Here is a 17,740-nt window from a genome sequence, read left to right on the forward strand (position 1 = left end):
ATTTCTATCACACAACACTCATATTTTCAACTAGTATCTCACACACCTGTCATGTTGATGTGGAGCCCGGAAAGCTCCTTGGCCGTGTTGATGTGCTCCTTGGCACTCCCGTACTCGTAGTAGGTCAGACTGATGTAGGCACACTCCAGGTGGAACTGGATAGCCAGGCTCCTCTGGTCTGACAACGCCGACTGGCATTTCAGCACTGGAAAAGAAACAGAATTATGTTTCTAAGAATGCTATAAATCAATGCTCTGTACAAGGACCATACTGAACAACAGCAAATCCACTATTCTCTATGAGGTATTTTTCTTGTTCATGTGGCACACTGCAAATTTCTGTCACACCTGTGAGGATCAATTGTTGTCTTGGTGTTTCTTACAAACACAAGCCATGTGAGCAGAGTGGAGCTGCAGCGTAGAGAAGGAAAGCTACAACCGCAACAACCTCCTCAAAAGCTGCATTTACTTCATTTTCTTTCCTTCTAACCTCATCAAAAATTCACTCCTTTCAACTGAGACAAAGAAATTCTCCTCAGGAGACAAAGCACAGAGCAATGGGATAATTCATCAAAAATTAGATATTTGGGGTTGAATCAAGACAATGCACCGCCTCCCATGCATTGCTACTGATAGCCCCATGCATTCGAGCTAAGATGAACATTTTAGCTTATTTTAACTTATACCTTGCTGTTTCCATACTAGGATTATGCTACTGTAGATTAACATACTAGTAATAGCTCCCACGTTAACATTAGCATTTTAGCTAAAAATTGCATCTTAGCTAATCTGATGCTGAAATGGTGTAAGACCATCTTAGTCAACATGGTATTGATAGCATTTTAGCTAACTTTTGTACAAAAAAAATAAAAAATTATTTATTTATTTATTTCAAACAGATTTTAAAAAACAAGCAATAAGTAGGACAGAGAAAACATGTGCATACATAACCAAAAACAAAATAATTTCTTTGCAATTATTTTCCTGTTTGAAAAGGAGTAGGAAGAGGCGTGCCGTGGTGGCGGAGGGGTTAGCGCGACCCACATACAGAAGCAACGTGGCCTTGACGCGGCTGTTGCGGGTTCGACTCCCAGACCCAACGATGTTTACCGCGTGTCTTCCCTCTTCTCCTTCCCCCTTTCCTGTCAGCCTACTTTGAAAAAGGGACACCAGAGCCCACAAAAAAGACCCCTTATGGGGCGATAAAAAAAAGAAAAAAGAAAAGGAGTAGGAAGAAGTGAACACTTATTAATCCTACCCCCCTATCTTAATTTAATGAAATAATTCTGGACATTTACATGACATGCAACAAAGACAGACAGACATACATTATCTATTGCTTAAAGCTGTATAGGCTTTGATGCTCAAACTTAAGGCCCACAAAATCTAACTCAGCCCGAGATCTCCTGATTCTGATCTAACAAAGTCACAGGAATAGATTTACGTGCAAGACGTCAGAGTCACCTTTAGAGCTGCCGCTTTCACATTGAAGGGAATGACTCACTGCAGGGTGTGTGTGCGTGTGTGCCATCACTAGAAAGCAAGAAAACGATGCAGTGGATGGATTTTACTAAAGAAAAACACACTTGATTTCAGCTGAATGTGGCAGGAAGAGGTGGAGGCTGCACCTGCTGGCAGGGTGATTGCAAGCGGGCCAATAGCGCCAGAGGGCGCCCAGTATAAAAGTAGAGGTGAGCTCCAGTCTGACGTTGTTTGCTGTTGACACACCACGCTTCCGTGTTGAGCTGTCTGTGCGCTGAGTACAGGAACGGACGGGCGTATTTACCTCCACATTGATTGTGGGTGAGGTGGTTCCTGCAAAAACAGTGCCAACATTTGAGCGTTCCCATTTGGGTGCAAGTGTGGAGAGCTTGCTAATTGGAATCTCGACTGCCACACACCGCTGCTGCTTTGCCTGCACCAAGTCACTGCTTATTTAGCGGTTGCGAGAGGGAGACCGGCTGCCTGGGACACGCCCCCCACCCCCTCTTCCGAACTCGAAACAAGGAGCGGCTGATCGCATTCATTTCGGATTGGATTGGACTGGGTTGCTCATTTTGCTGTGCCGTCGAGCATAGGGATTTTATGGGTTTATTTTGACATTTTTATTTCTTTTATTGCCTGTATTTTTAACAAATTGTCTTCTCTTATTTTTATTTTCTAGACTGCCGGTGGTGCGCTCGGGCCCTGGATGCGGCGTCCCTTTTTGGTGTGACTGTGGTGATCAATACCAATAGGTGGAGGGAATTATAAGGAGTGAGTGACTCCACGGGTGTTTGTTTTGATTTCTTTGCATTGGAGCCTACCATCCAGGCCCTGGCTGTATCCACCGGTAAGCCTATTTGGATCTGTTTAGTGAATTTTCTTTTTGTTCAGATACAGGTATTTTTTTTACTCTGTCATAATAAATTATTATTGTCTTGAGGCCTGTCTCGCTTCTTTGCAAAACCGGACCTGTGTCCCTTTAATAATTCCTGGGTGAAAACCCCGGGTGGCGTTGTTGGCAACAAACGACATTGTATTGTCCAAAGTACGGAGCGCCACATAATTAAAGGGCAAACCATGTTCAGTAACAGTGTGATGTACTTCGGGATGCCACTGGTTGTTCAACTCAAAACAGCAGAGTCTTTCCAAACATCACAGTTCACTGGCACTGCATGTAAAAAAAACATTCTACCATTCTGTATGTTTTATCGTAAAAACATATCTGTCAATAAAATCAATTTTTTCTACTCCCAACATCTTGTTCCCCATGGGAAACACTAGACAGCTATAAGAGGGACAAGATATCCACACTGCTCTGGAACAGGCTCCCAGAGCATCAGTAAGAAGCTTAAGGAGAAGGTGATGCATGTAAAGGTAATAATTCAGAAAGATGTGAAGTATTAAAATCAATCAAAATCTTCTCTGGACAGGTTGAGAATATAGATAATGACCATATAGTTACATGATAAAGCACAAACTGAGAAACAGCTTGTAGCTGTAGTCAAGTATGGAGATGTGGACTACCATTTTTTAGTCTTCTCATGAGAGCACCACCTGGATTTTTTCTATATAAATGAGAATATATTTTCAACGAAACATGTTAATGCCTGGATAACACAACAAACTATCAACCTGTTTGAAAGTGTCATGTCTCAACAGGCATAAATTATCGATTGCTTAAAAACAATAGTAAAAAAAAAAGAAGAGAAAAACACTCAAAAGTTTGCAACTAGACAAGAAATAAACAAGATCTTGAGCGCTGAAGAGAAACTGATTCTACTAATGATGGTTAAACTAAAGCAGCAGCAGCACATTCAAACATCAGTTAATTAAAACTGTTCAACTGCTAATAGACATTGTGATTAAAAAGAGCTGAGGGAATGAATTCAGCAGCACCTTACCCACACAGAGCACCAAACCAATCTAAAGCGAGCCAGACATGATGACAGCTACGGCACACAGTGCAGCAGCTTCCCACAGCATCCTCCACACCTCTCTCCTCACAGGATTTTTATATCCAGCACATGCTGCTCCTTCTTTACTACTGCTAACCGTTACATCATATTAAACAATAGCAAACCTCAGGAGGTTGTGTGGTTTTAATCCAACCAGCATCACAACAACTGTGGAAAAGTCAACAAAATGTTTTAAATGTGCTCTAACAACAGTCTTGATGGGACACTAAAGGAAATCGTAAGTACAGGAACTAACTTGGATCCCAAGCTGGCTCCCTGAATACTTCAGTTCTATACCAAAGACATAAATAGGCGTGGGTAAAAGAAAAAAAGTAATCGATGTACTGCATTAAATTTTTCTTCAATTCAATATCAATTCGCTGTGAATGTATTAAATCCCTTTGGGCCAGTGGGTTCACACACTTCTAGGAGCCATGCACATTGTCTGGGGATGTTTGAGTTTTCATAGTTGAGTCAATGTATCGCTTCCTACATTTCCCACACTTTGTGGCCAGTAGGAAGAAGAAGGGCTATGGATAACAGCAAGTGTGATGAGCTAGTTTAGCAGCTAGCGGCATTTCTCTGCTGGCATCCACTGCCGACTTGCCACTGCGGTGCAGAGTGGCCATCCTCACGGCCATTCTGCGCTAGGGCAAAGTTGACAGGAAATTTGAAAATATCACTTGATGATTATGCGTTATTGAAAGACTGGAAGATTAACACCTGAACACCAACTATAAAATCTTAAAAAATGCAAACATTAAAAAAAAAAAAAACTTGAATAAATAAGCAATGCTTAGCCTGGTGGGGGCACAAGTAAAGCCTGGTGACCCGCCAGGCTAATAATAATACACTGGGGGAAACCCCGTTCCAACATAACTCCACTACAGCCAGTGATGGGGTAGCCTTAACCAGTAAGTAGTGGAGTTGGTGGAAGAGAACACAGATGAGGAAGTGAAGCACAGACAGAAGAAAATGTCTCTGGACTGATTCCTTCATGCAGAATGCCCCAGGTCAGAGAGCAGCCATGAAATCGTAACAGAAAGGATTTGTCCTTCCAAAGAAAGTTACTTTTCCCCTGACCCCTAGAGAATCTCCACAATTCCAGCCATAACTCCTAATAGAGGTGTCTGACTCACAGACACAGTGTTCAGTGTCTATTATTCATTCCCTCATTGATATTTCACAATGCAACACTTTTGGCAATGCTTTCAGACAGGAATAATTTCTCTTGTGAGTAAAACTATGAGCTTGTGTGTTGTGCACATTTAGAGGCATTTGGGTTTTGTTGAATACAGCAAAAACAACCATCTTCATCAGATATTTGGTCCGTGCAAACAGTGACGTAATCCAGCAGCGGCTCTTCTTTACAGCTGCACATTTTCTTTAGTTTCAGATATCAATCAGCCGTATCCCACATGGCATCTTAAATGGCAGTTTGTAATTATCTCAGTTAACTTATACTGCCACAGAATCCCACCTCATTTTGTTGTACCTTTTTGTGACTGAACTTGTTCCAATTGCTTGCAATAATTTGTCATGTCAGTATGCATTCTGACTTTTTTGTCTACACAGTCAAATTCCCTGCTGAGGGGCAATAAAGGATTTAATACAAATTCTTGGACATCCGGGTTATGGGTCTCCAAAATCCTTTAGCACGGTGGACCACCGGTACTCCGAGACTCCATCTAATAATGCCCAGATTTGCCTATTTTAATAGTTTAAACACAAAATGTACCTTAATATGCACAGCTAACCCTAACCCAGTGGAAACCAAAGCTGGACCGTGTTAAGAAGAGCGGAGCTTCTACAGACCTCTGTCCATGCAGCAGTGGGCCAAGCTGAGGAGCTGTGGAGAGCGAGCCTCCAGGATTTGCTGGTGCAGGTTGATGTAACGAAGAGTCCACCAGGGCAGGAGCTGCAACCCAGAAACAGATCAGGTCAGCCATCTTCAAACTTCTATTTAAATGGACTCTTTTTGTTTAAGTCAAAAACGCTGGGATAAGTCCTAAAGACCGATGCATTCAACTACCACCACTGGTGACTTGGTTTTATATCAACCCTTTAATGCTCCGACAATACAGCCTCATGTTCAAATGTCCTGGATTATTTTGAAAACCGTGTGGAATAAGTGCCAGCGTTGCAGAAGGCGTGAAAGGCTGCGAGGCCAGAAGACGAGGCAGTGTTTGGAACTGACACGCATTCGGCTCAGAGTTCACCTGGACACGCTGATCTTCAGGCCCCATCAGCACAAATGAAACGCCAGCAAACACAAAGATGCATGCCGGAGGAAAATGCTGAACACGCAGTTAAAACAGCAAACTGCTTTGCTTTTTTCCATCTGACTACAACAGAAAGAACAGCCAATGTCTCTTAGCCAGTCAACGCTTTCTCCTTCTGCCCCCCTGCTCTTGTTCAGCACTAGAGGAGAGGAACCGAACCGTGTCAAATCTTATTTGCGAGTCATTTTGCGGGTGCCTGCTGCATCTTCCAGTATAGGCGCAGCACATCCTCTGTAGCATGGCTGCACGAACCTTTAATTGTCTGTCTCGCTGAATCAGTGTCCCGCAGCTTGTATTCACACATGCAGGCCAGCCAAGTGTGCTCAAGGGGCAATTAGCCGCGTCCGAACACGGCCTGCGTGTTTCGGCAGAGAACAGGAGGAGAGATGATCAGCTGAAGATGAGGAGAAGAAAAACTAGGCCAGCTCACCCACCCCACTATCTGGGGAACAAGGCTGGTAGTTAGCTCTCTTATAGGGCATTAGCATTTAAGGAGTCTTTTATGACTAAATCACCAAACAATAAATGGGCTTTCTGGGTGTCCAGATTCAGCTGATGATGTCGGCTTCTGAGGCAAAACGTCTGCTGGCGTCAGTCTAACGGCTAGTTCCTGTTATACAGCTTCTCTTTCCGTGGAATGCAGAGATGGATCCAGAATTTCTACTGTTGCATTCAATTTTTAGCTACCTAATAGTTGGTTAGATGTACAAAAGGCTGATCAGAATGACTCCAGACACATTATCTTCTAAAATGAATCTAACCTCGAGATTCCAAAACACACAACAGCTTTGAAACTGCCAGCTTTCGTCCAGTGTATTATAACCCTGGCAGGCCACCAGGCTTTACTTGCCATCCCCCACCAGGATAAGCATTGTTGTTTATTTTAAATAGTGTTTTTTATCCTTGCGCTTCCAATTGGTCTCACGCTATTATTTACAAATTATGATGGCTTATTGTGCACGTTGGAATTTTTTAAATGTTTAAAAAAAGAATTTAAACACAAAACAAATGGTGGGCGGCTGGTGGACAGCTGTGGTGCCCCCACCACCAGGCTTAGCAGGTCTGGTGGAAACTCTGACTCGTTATTATTTAATACAAAAATAGAAGCGCTGTGTGTGGAAACGCTACCAATGATTTTGGAACTCGTAGAAAACCATAGAAAGGTCCCGCAAGAAAAAAAACTCCAATATATACGGGATTAATTTGTCCTGTCAAAATTTAAGGTCTGTGATACATGTTTTTAAGGCCAACTTATATTTGTTCATGTACTGAAGACATTTGTAGACTTTAATTTAAGATGGATTAATTGAACAACTTTTTAAGACTTTGTAAGGATGCGCGGATGCTTCAGTTATGAGGTGAGAGAAAATCTGATGTACCTGAAGGCGTTCCATTTTGGCAGCACACTTGGTGAGAATGACCCTGGCCAGCAGCAGCAGGAAGGGGTTGACCACTAGGCTGTACACTGACTCGCCGTCGAGGAGCAGGCTGGAGAGGGTCGCCTCCGTCAACAACTGGGGACTCTAGAAAAAATATGTTCAAAAAGAGGTGAGGAAAAAGTGTTATGATTTATCACCCTCATGCAGAACTGTCACTAAATTGGTCTGAAATTAGTAATTAAACTCTTACAATCATCAAGAAATGGCTGACAGCAGATATGTAATGCACCTTTTTTTTCCTCACCATCTGACATTAATTCAGATTACCTTTTTGCTAAATTCCAGAATAATTACATACTTTTTAGAAAATTTCTTTAGCCAAAAAGAATTTCAATGTAAGAAAGTTAATGTTTTCCAACAGTTGCTGATATTAGAGTTATCACTGAATGTATGCTGATTTGGGCGGAAACGATTAATCAAATTAATCATGATAAGTTGATTATTAAAATAATCACCAACTAATTTAGTAATTGACTAATTGTTAGCTGGACTGTATAGACTCAAAAAAAGGCAATTTGCTGAAAGAGCAAAACACTCAAGAGCAGTAAGCAAAACTGTACAGAAAATATAAAGATTTTTCATACAAGATAAAAAAAAATAACTTTTGTCTGTAAATATGTTCTACCCAAAACTCCTTAAATGCCATAGTTTTAGAAAAAAAATTGTGCCAAAAAAAAAAAAAAAAAAAAAAAAAGCTTAAATGAAAAATCTGCAGAATGTACCAAGTTTTGCATTTGATTAAAGGTCAGAACGATTAATTGAGAACAAAAATAATTGCCCTAATGCAGATATGATAGTGTTGGCTTTACTTTGTAAATACTGCAATGCTAAAAGTTCAGATATTATGTTGATATATGAAAGCCATAATGATCTACATGACAGAGACCGCCTGCCTGCCAGGTGGTTATCCAGACCTCAGTCTGGATAAGTCTTGAGAAGACACAAAGTTTTGGAGTACTATCAGCACTTCCTGCAAGGGAGAGAAATCTTCTGAGAGCTAAAGCGGCCGCTGTGTGAAAACTTCTAAAAGACATTCAGAAAAACGTATTTTATTACCCTAACATGAAGTTCATAACAAAGCTCCAAAATTAATCCTACCCTTGGCAGATTTAGGTTTAGAGTAATCTTTCAATCGGACAAAATGTTTGATCTGAGTGGAAGAAGTATTAAGATTTTAGAGCAGGAGTTTTAAACTGATTGGGAATCTGTGGAAGGATTTGGACTTTAAACTCTCAAAAGAAAAAATATTTCCTATTAGAAGCAATCGTCTTGGTTACGTACACATAACTACTGAATGTAAACATGAGAGATGCCCTCCTATGTTGGTGCTCCGTCTCACCTGTGCCGTCATCTATGTCTTGGTGGTTGCTTGGAAACAGCCGGTGTTACGGTACATAAATCACGGATGCTAAACATATGAGCGTGATAACTGCTACGGCGTGCCTGGATGTGAGGCTCTCTGAGGAAGCAATACCTTGAAAGCTTCTGTAATTAGGACCCAGGAGAGGCTTCGTTGCTGGGAACCTGTCCTGTGTCTCCAGATCGCCGGCGTCCTACATCTGTCTCTGAAAACTCTGGATTAAATATCCACGGAAAAATTTGGACTTAGCAAACAAAGCAGATAATAAAGCTGAGGAGGTGGAATGAACAGATCTGACGTGTTCACAACACTGGTGTTGCTCTCATGGTTGGGTCAAGGCCATGTCCAGACTGTATGGTCAGTGACGGCATGAAATCACACTTCCATTTCAAAACCAACTTATTTCCTTGTCGTGCTTAGGAAGCAACCAACTCTCACCAGCAGCTGTTGCATCGCTCCGCTCTCTGTGGAGCGATGCACACACATGTCCTGAAAACTCAGAATATGTGTGATTGATTTTGGAGGCCAGGTCTGCTGCAGCAGCCATCATCCTGCTGATCGGTCTGGCAGGTCTTACAGAGCAGGTGGTGTGTTGGGCTCTCCATTAAGATTGGGCAAATTCATCGATGATACGTCCTTCACCAGTTGTTTTATTAAAAGCGATATTTTTTATTTTTTTGTCTATGAGGGACTGCCTTACTGCCTTGATGACGGAAACAATGTTAAGCCAAAAGATCCAGCCCATGAAAAAATATGTTAAATCACCAACCGGCCAGAAGACAAGTTCAGAAGATGTGCTTGTGACCGGTATCTATATTTCCTGCCATCTGTGACATTAATGTGAAAAGTTTCTGATGCATTTTCACTGGAGAGATATTTACAGCCAAGGTGCAATGTGTCCATCTGGGGCTATCTTTTTCTTATTTATCTAACCGTATTTTGTACTTTGGCTGGTGAAAAGCTTTCTCAGAACTTGTTGATGGATCTGCAGCCCCTGGTGATTGTGTAGTTCATGCACATTCGTCATGATCAAGTCCTGCACACTTTGGCTACATCCGTACTCGAATTATGGCAGAAATATTCCCCCATACGCATGTTCAAGAGGAGCTATATTTTGTTGCACACAAACGTTTCAAGCTGGAACCATTGTATTGAGTTTCTGGTACACCTGTAAATCAGACGCACAAGTGAACAACAGCGACAGATGACAAAGCCACTTCTCTTGACCCGCTGGGGATTCATTTTTGGGACTCTAGGAAAGACTATTGTTGTGTTCCAGACAGTTGTGCTAAAAGGAGAAATAGCATCTCAATGCTAAACATGTTGCAGCAGCACAGACGTCCCTAATGTCAATGTCCACAGCCCACATTTCTAAAGAGACTGGAACGATCAGAGATTCCTGGAACACTGGATGGCTAGAATGGTACTTTGCACCAATCTGATGGTTGAAGAACCTGAAGCACTTTATTATTGAGCTCATACAGTATGTCTATTTATTCAACAATTTATCTGCAAAAACAGGTTTTAAACTGAAAATGTTGCTTATTTTATCAATATATAGCTTTTGATTAAAATGCGATTAACTGCAATTGACTAACTACAGACCCTGTAATGAACTCAATTAAAATGGTTTAATCAAGTCCCACCACTAGCTAAAATTAAACAAAGTTATGAAAACTAAATTCAGTAAGCCAGCAGTAAACAGTAGACAGCAAACGCAAGTGTGATCTGAAGGCTTTCATATTTCTAAGACTCACTGCTGTCGATCCAGTAAATAAATCTCCACCAATCCGGTTTCATGTTTAATGCCGAGTGGAAACACAACAACAACAAGGAAGGATAAGATGAGGAGCCAGAACAGAACGGCGTCGTACCTGAGAGGACAGCAGAGCCGAAGGCAGCCGGTCCCACATGTGGAGAGAGAGTGGAGGTCCGGTCCAGTTGCTCTGAGCGAACAGGTGGAGACAGGAGACGGCCATGGCCAAGACTACAAGCTCCCTGCAACAGAACAGCAGGAGTTACTCACCACCGCTTTAAGAAAAGGCTTTGCTCACTTAATAAACAGCTTTTACAAGTCTCAGTGAGGAGAAGCTTCAGGAGGTTCTAAAACTATCAACCGGTTCCACTGTAGCTCCTATACAGAACGAAGAAATGTGGAATCTGGAAGAGGACATCAGAGAGATGAAATGGACACAGGAACCAGGAGAAGCCAGAAGCTATGACCTGATTCAGAAAATGGTTCTACAACATATCAGAACCACACCCTTCAGTGGCTTTTACTGAAAGTTGAGAAGAAAAAAAACAATGGAAGACAAAAAGACAGCAGTTTTTACTTTTTTTTAAATAAATGAAGATCAGAAAGCCACGACATGCGTTTTATTCAGTTGTACTTCCACCTGCCTCCAGTCTCAGCCACCTGTTCTCATTTCCCCAACAATTGAAAAGAGAACATGTCTAACCAATCAGTTACTGGTGAAAATCTAACATGAGTTTGACTGAACAGCAGCATTCATGCTGGGCTACCTGTTGTTCGGCTGATCGTCGCCATGGGCAGTCAGATACAGCAGCAGGCATCTCTCCAGGTAGGCCTCCAGGTCCTCGCCCTCTCTGCAGCTGCCGTCTCCGGTCAGCACACCTGCCACCTGAGGGCTGAGCAGCACGGCCTCGAAGTCCCCGTCCAGAAGAGCCTGCAGCAGGGGCCCTGCGTCTGCAACAAGACCAACAAAGCAGCTGAAAACAAGACAGACGACACAGCCAAAACTCAGACTCTCTCATTTCATATCCATGGTAGGGCTGTCACAATAAGCAGCAAATAAATTAATCACACAATCAATTAAAATGAAGTCATAATTCATTTTATTTGTTGTTTCTGTTGTTTTGTTTACTTATTTTGGGGATGTTTTAAATGTCTTCCAGTTGCCATATTACTCGGTAATGGACTCCAAACAACAACATTATCATCTATCGCAATAATTTATGTGCCAATTTATCGCCCAGCAAAATATGTCATTATAATAGGCCTCGTCTATATTCACTTCATAACCTCAATATACCTGTAAAAAGTTTGGAAATCAATACATTTGTCTTTATTTTTTGTTTACGTAGCTAAGAATTATGGAGGTGAATAGTCATAAATGCTCAAATCTCATGTGTGCAAAAATAATGCATAAAGTCTGCAGTGTGTGACCTGAGAAAGGCTGACGTCAAGGTGATCGGACCACCTTCCAGTTTCAGTTCTATGAATACAGGAACTGCTTTTTAAACCTTTCTTCACGGATATAAACAATATTCCACCAATTAGATCATTAGATGATCAGATTTAAATACATCATCTCCTAATTCCACAGACCTGCATATTGTTTGTTTTTTGCTATGATAAAATGTTTCAATACATATAAAATTAGAGAAAAAAAAGTACTTGTCTCATGTTCTGTCATTTTAGGTTCTAAGAATGATACTGCCAGCATGATGTGGGGTCTCCCCTCGTGTTGCCGTAACACAGACGGCCAGCTGGTGTCAAACACGGAGGGGAAAAGAAGGAAGGACAACAAAGGAGTAACGTTGTTGCTCCAGTGAAACTCTCCTCGTCTTTCATTAGGTTTTTATTTGCGGAGGGAGCCGGCTTAGCTCATTAGCACTGATTGCGTTCTGTTCCCCGGTGGAGACAACAAACAAGAAAGAAGGAGGAGGAAGAGGAGGAAGAGGTGTTCTGAGCTGTAGAATGCAACCTGGCCACATTAACAAACAGTGCCACACACACACACACACACACCCACATGAAAACATCCATTAAATTCAAGGCAAGAGCAGACAGCTCAGCATGCCAAGAATACTAAAGCTAGCATCAGCTAAAGGAACTCCAGGGCTGGTCTGACCCGACAGATCCACCTTGCTACCGTCTTCCACGAAGCATGGTGGACTTTTAACAACGAATGCTAATGACACGCTACACAATGTTGCTTCTTGTATGCACTACTCTATCTGAGTTAATCTACAAGGGATTAGAGATGGCAGACAGAAGATTGGCTATGCTTCTGAACTTCAGGTAGGGAAATGGGGACGCGCCGACGTGAGAATCTGGGCCGATATCCGATTAATGTTGATGGGATCGGCAATATTCACAGATTTTGACATGTATATTGTTATGGTCGCATAATATATCGACACTAACATCGGCATAGACCAATAGAAATTTTTTATCACATTATCGGTCCGAAAAACAACAATAAAAAAAAAACTAGGCCAAAATTTTAAAGAAGTTATTTATTCCCATCTTGTTGCCGTTTGTTTGGGGAGGTGGAGTAGAGGATCTTGGTCATGTGGGCCCTGTGATGGTGATACAGCAAAGGATTGTGGGGAGTTTAACTGAAGCAGTGATGGAGATACAGTATATAACCGTCATGACCAAACAGACACCTCCTCTACTCCGCCTCCAGAAACAAACGGCAGCAAGATGGGAATAAATATTGGTTGTTAATTTCCACACAATTTTACTTATCGGAACAATACATGATCAATCCCTACAGCAAAGAATCTTTATTTATCTATCATGGTCGTGGTTTCTTCTTGCCTTTTCCATTTACCTCCTTCATACTTAGAAAGCAGGCCAGTCAACTATATGTTCTCAATATCTACACTAATGACATAGCCACAAAATGCCCGTTTAGAAAACATAACCACGTCTAAAAAAGGTCTGATTCCAGATACCAGGGTGGGGTTCCCTTTACGTGACTCAAAAGATCAAGTCCTGATCCGTGTTGTAGAACTACCTGCCTTCTGTCACTGAGTCAAAGTTAGCCTCTGCTTCTGTCATGAAGTCAGATTCCCTGCCTGCCTGCAGACGCCTCCATTAGTCAATCAGACGACCCCTTCACAGTACCCTTGGCTTTAATAAGGTGCTGCTGGCATTGTAAAGAGCTACGGAGATTCTCATCTCACGGCTGATCTAATGAAACCCAGGGGCCGCCATGAGAGCAGGAGGAGGAGGGCGGGGGAAGAGGTAGAGGACAAGCAGGAGAATGAGCCGGCCCCGGCTTTATGGGAGGGGAAATGAACGGCAGTGGTACGGCCACACGTTTAATGAAACCTCAGCTCCTCTTGAGGCATGCCGACGAAAAGGCAGCAATTATGGAAAACAAAGGAGAGACCCTCAAATGAGTTCATAACTCATAAAAGGTTAGTGAAATAAGCTGCCATTAATTAGGCTCACTGTGGATGGAATCTGCAGAAGCGCATAAGACTGGGCAACAATGCCGACCTAAGATGGCTCACAAGGGCACAGCTGGGAATCCTGCTGGTGGTCTGTTGTGGGGAGTTGGGGGGTGGATTAGTTAATTTCCAGAGGTTTCTGCTGCCTTAATATTGCTCTGTAGCTGACTTGAAAAGGCCTCTCCTTTTCACACATCACTGAAATTAAAACTCACACAACTCATAAGGAGCTTCAGAGAAATAACACCGGGCTGTTTAAAGCAGGTCCAAACAGTCCCACTCTGTATAACCTGTTCCGGTTTCTCCTGCTGAGCAATTACCATAATGTTAGAAAACAACTGGAGTATAATGGTAATCTGATAAATAAGAGGTCGACAGAAGTAATTACAGGCAGCGCTGTGAGTAATTCTGGTTTCAAATGCAGCTTCTGTACTCTGCACTAGAGATTAAAAAAATTACAATATGCAATTTTCAAAGCACTGGCTGGAATAATGATTTATGCCTTTAATTAAACGAGAACATTATTTCCTCTGTGAAACAAGAAATTTAAGACTAATTAGAACAAACTCTCTAAAACTGCAAACAGCAGAGCTGGCGTTTTAAGATTTGATTCTTGGTAAAACTGACCATTTTTTCACACCATGTTGAAGTGAGCAACAGACAACCATGCATGCATAGAGTAAATGAGCCAACAGTCATGTTTTTGGACTGCATGAGGAAGCCGGAGTATCTGGGGAGAACCCACATTTGAACAACAGAGAGCATGCAGAATGACCTCAGGCCAGGCCGGGATATGAACCCAGGACCTTCTAGCTGCCCACTGCGCCATCATGCAGTTCTACATATCATAAAGACTTTCAGTAACTCTCCTCTAAACCCATCCTCGGTTGGGTGGACACCCACTCCTTCTCCTTTTAATTACACCATATAGGCCATAATGGTGCAGCTATAAAGACGGCTGTAAAAGCCCACTAACCGGTGTTATTGGTTCCCTCCCCAGCCCCACAGTGCCTCCACATGTCCTTGACAAGTCACTGACCCAACCACTGTCCCCAGTACGGTCACTGGTGTAGGATTCTATATAAAACAAAAAACAGCTTCTGGACTAACAAGAATAATTTTTCTCATGTTTATAGCAACAGCTGTAAATTCCCTAAACAGTTCAACAAATTCAAAAGAGCAAGAAAACTAAGGTCATTTTCACATCTGATAGTCCAGTACAAATGGTTTGATGAGGACCAAAGTTGCAACACTTGTTATAATTTCCGAGGCTGTGGCTCTCCTTCACACTGCTCTGAGTCAAACAAACCAAGCTCTTTGAGTAACTTTTTCCCCTCCTCGCCTGTGGTAGCGCTGCACCAAGGATCAGGACACCGAACCCCCTTTCTCACCAAATGGAAACAAAAATGAAGTGGAAATCAGATTTTAGCGGTTGTAGGATTTCTCTTTTGTTTTTGACAAAGAACAATGAGTCATTTCTCCTGCTAAGACTCAATAAGACTCTTGCGTCTGTTTTGGTTGTATTTACCCAGAATGCCCTGCACTGTAGTCCACTCCTGCTTTTGGATCTATACCAGAGTTTACTTCAATTGAACCCAGAAGCAACTTTGTAGGTAAACCAGAGTTTGCTTGCTTGGTCCACATCAGAGTTCGACTACACATTCACAACTCCCCCAAAAGAACAGATTTTCTAGGCAAACATACTAGGGGGTCTACTGAGCAGCTAACTTTGTACAGCCAAACATAACTTACATTTTTAACATTAAAATCACAGATGACAGTGTAAGGTGATGAGCCATGAGAGTCCTCTCATTATGGTGTTTGGAAGACCAGGGAGGTCATTGTGGACGATAGCAGACAGCAGAGAGAACAGAACATCACAGTCCCCGCAGTGGGGATTGAACCAGGAAAGACAGAAGTGATAAATGGACTAAACATATATAGCTTTTCCACTCAAAGTGCTTTATAGTTGAGTCGCATTCACCCATTCATACATCAATAGGCAGATTGGTAGGCACATAGACATGTAAGCGGGAGGAAGCTGGAATCGAACCTACAACCTTCCGATCACAAGGTGACTACTCTACCCAAGTAGAAGCTGAGGAGAGCTGGCAAGGCCTCCAGGATACTCAACAACTTCCAAAGGGTTATCACAGAGAGTATTACAGCAGGCTCTCTAACTCCCTGGTATGACTATGACTGACTAGTCACCTCTGACCCGTGTCATCCCATCCTATCAGCATTCTGTAATCAGAAGGAGAAACAGGAATCACTAGACAAATGCAAGGAGACTCAAGATGTTTCTATCCACAATTCATTAGGACAGGGCTTTAAACCAGGGGTGTCCAAAGTCGGTCCTGGAGGGCCGGCATCCTACATGTTTTAGTTCTCTCCCTGGTGGTAGCAACAACCTTTTCAGCAGGTCAAAGTTCTTCTTAGGCCTTCTAACAAGCCATCATTTGACCCAGGTGTGTCAAACCAGGGAGCGAACTGAAACATGCAGGATGGCGGCCCTCCAGGACCGACTTTGGGCGCCACTGCTCTACACTAACTTCTTGCCCTGGTGAGACAAAACAAAAGTTAGGTGCACCCCAATTTTTTAATCACATTGAGTTAATGCCACAGTTTTACAGATTCACTTTTTTAAAAAAATGACCGTCCATAAAAGCATATGGCCCAGTAAATCACTAACAATGTTCTTTATTTGAAGCAGAATTGTAAAATAAATAGTGATAAACGTCTAACATGCTTCAGCATGCTGAATTTTAAACTTAAAATCCTCTCAAGTTAAAATAAAGAAACTAAACATTTTATTACACTCAAGCGATTTTTCTTGTGAAGAAATTGGCTTGAACTTAGTAAAAGCAGTATTTATGCAATATTATATCTGTTTGATTCCGCCTGCTGCTGAAAGCCAGCAGGGACGGCGTGTGACTTGTAACATGTTTTAAAGATGCACTGAACTTTTTCAGTGTTTCAGTTCAAATGGGGGCATGGAAACATTCAAAATGAGGAGATCGAGTTGAAATACCCCAGCTTTCATTTCCAAATTTGGCTGGTTAGTGGGTTAAATTTACAAGTGAAGGGACTAACATTCCGAAATTAGTTATATTGTTTTTATGTTTGGCTTGCTTGCTTAAAAATAAGTCAGATAAAAAATTAATAGACTTCCTGATTTACTGGGATTGCAGGTAGAACTGGGATTTCCTTGGCTCATCATGAATGAGAGACGAAGAAACATAATTTTTCTGCACTGGGTGACCGATACGGAGGGTGACAGATTACAGAGAACACCTTTAACACGAAAGCGACGAGGAGGGAATATTCATGAATCCAAATGGGAATAAAAGTAGCCAAACATGCCTTCCAAGTTGGGCGCAGAGGGATGTAAGGACTGTTATCGAGGCACAGCTCGGTAAGAGACACTTGGGGGCTTTCTAATTTAACACCAACTCATATTTTCCTGTTATACTCTGCGAGTTATACAAGCTTGCTTACTTCTGTCATAAGGTTCCCTCCCCTGCCATACCACAAGCATGTTCCCCCGTCTGTGTTCATGTTCTCGCGGTCCGGTTGAGATGCCGCGTGAGAGCGCAGAGACTGAGCACGAGACTTCCACACAGGGTCGGCTCTTTCTTTCATCTTTAGCTACAGTATCTGAACCGCCGTTCAGCGGCAAGATTTAACATGGAAAACTATAGCTTACCAACAGCCAACTCGAATAGAACAGACCGGCTAAGACAGACGATGATTTCTTTAGAAACCTGTTTTGTTTTACAAGTATAAATACACACGTCTCTCCAGTTGACATGTTATTGCCCAACCTTAAGGTAAATAAATACAGTCCAGTCTTTAAATTTGTCTATGTTGTGTTCGCTCGAGAAAAAGTCAAACCCTTCACGGTGTGCAAAAATAGGGCTAAGACATTTAATTCCGACACTGTCGCCCCCAGATTCCCCATCCTATAACAATAACAACATGTCAGCCAATTATGTTGAAAATAAAATTAATG

The 17,740-nt window shown here is 42.2% G+C and overlaps 1 protein-coding gene across 1 annotated transcript in view; it reads right to left on the minus strand.

The window, feature by feature from the left end:
* Positions 1 to 17,740, minus strand: part of ttc27 (tetratricopeptide repeat domain 27) — a 51,942-nt gene that overhangs the window by 33,836 nt on the left and 366 nt on the right. The window contains exons 2-6 of the mRNA XM_028007590.1: positions 11,044 to 11,227; positions 10,395 to 10,518; positions 7,101 to 7,244; positions 5,255 to 5,357; positions 47 to 205 (exon numbers count right to left, since the gene is read on the minus strand). Coding sequence (XP_027863391.1) covers positions 47 to 205; positions 5,255 to 5,357; positions 7,101 to 7,244; positions 10,395 to 10,518; positions 11,044 to 11,227 — 714 coding nt within the window. The remainder of the gene's footprint in view (positions 1 to 46; positions 206 to 5,254; positions 5,358 to 7,100; positions 7,245 to 10,394; positions 10,519 to 11,043; positions 11,228 to 17,740) is intronic.

The sequence above is a fragment of the Xiphophorus couchianus genome, chromosome 22, assembly GCF_001444195.1.
Source record: "Xiphophorus couchianus chromosome 22, X_couchianus-1.0, whole genome shotgun sequence".
Lineage (NCBI taxonomy): Eukaryota > Metazoa > Chordata > Actinopteri > Cyprinodontiformes > Poeciliidae > Xiphophorus > Xiphophorus couchianus.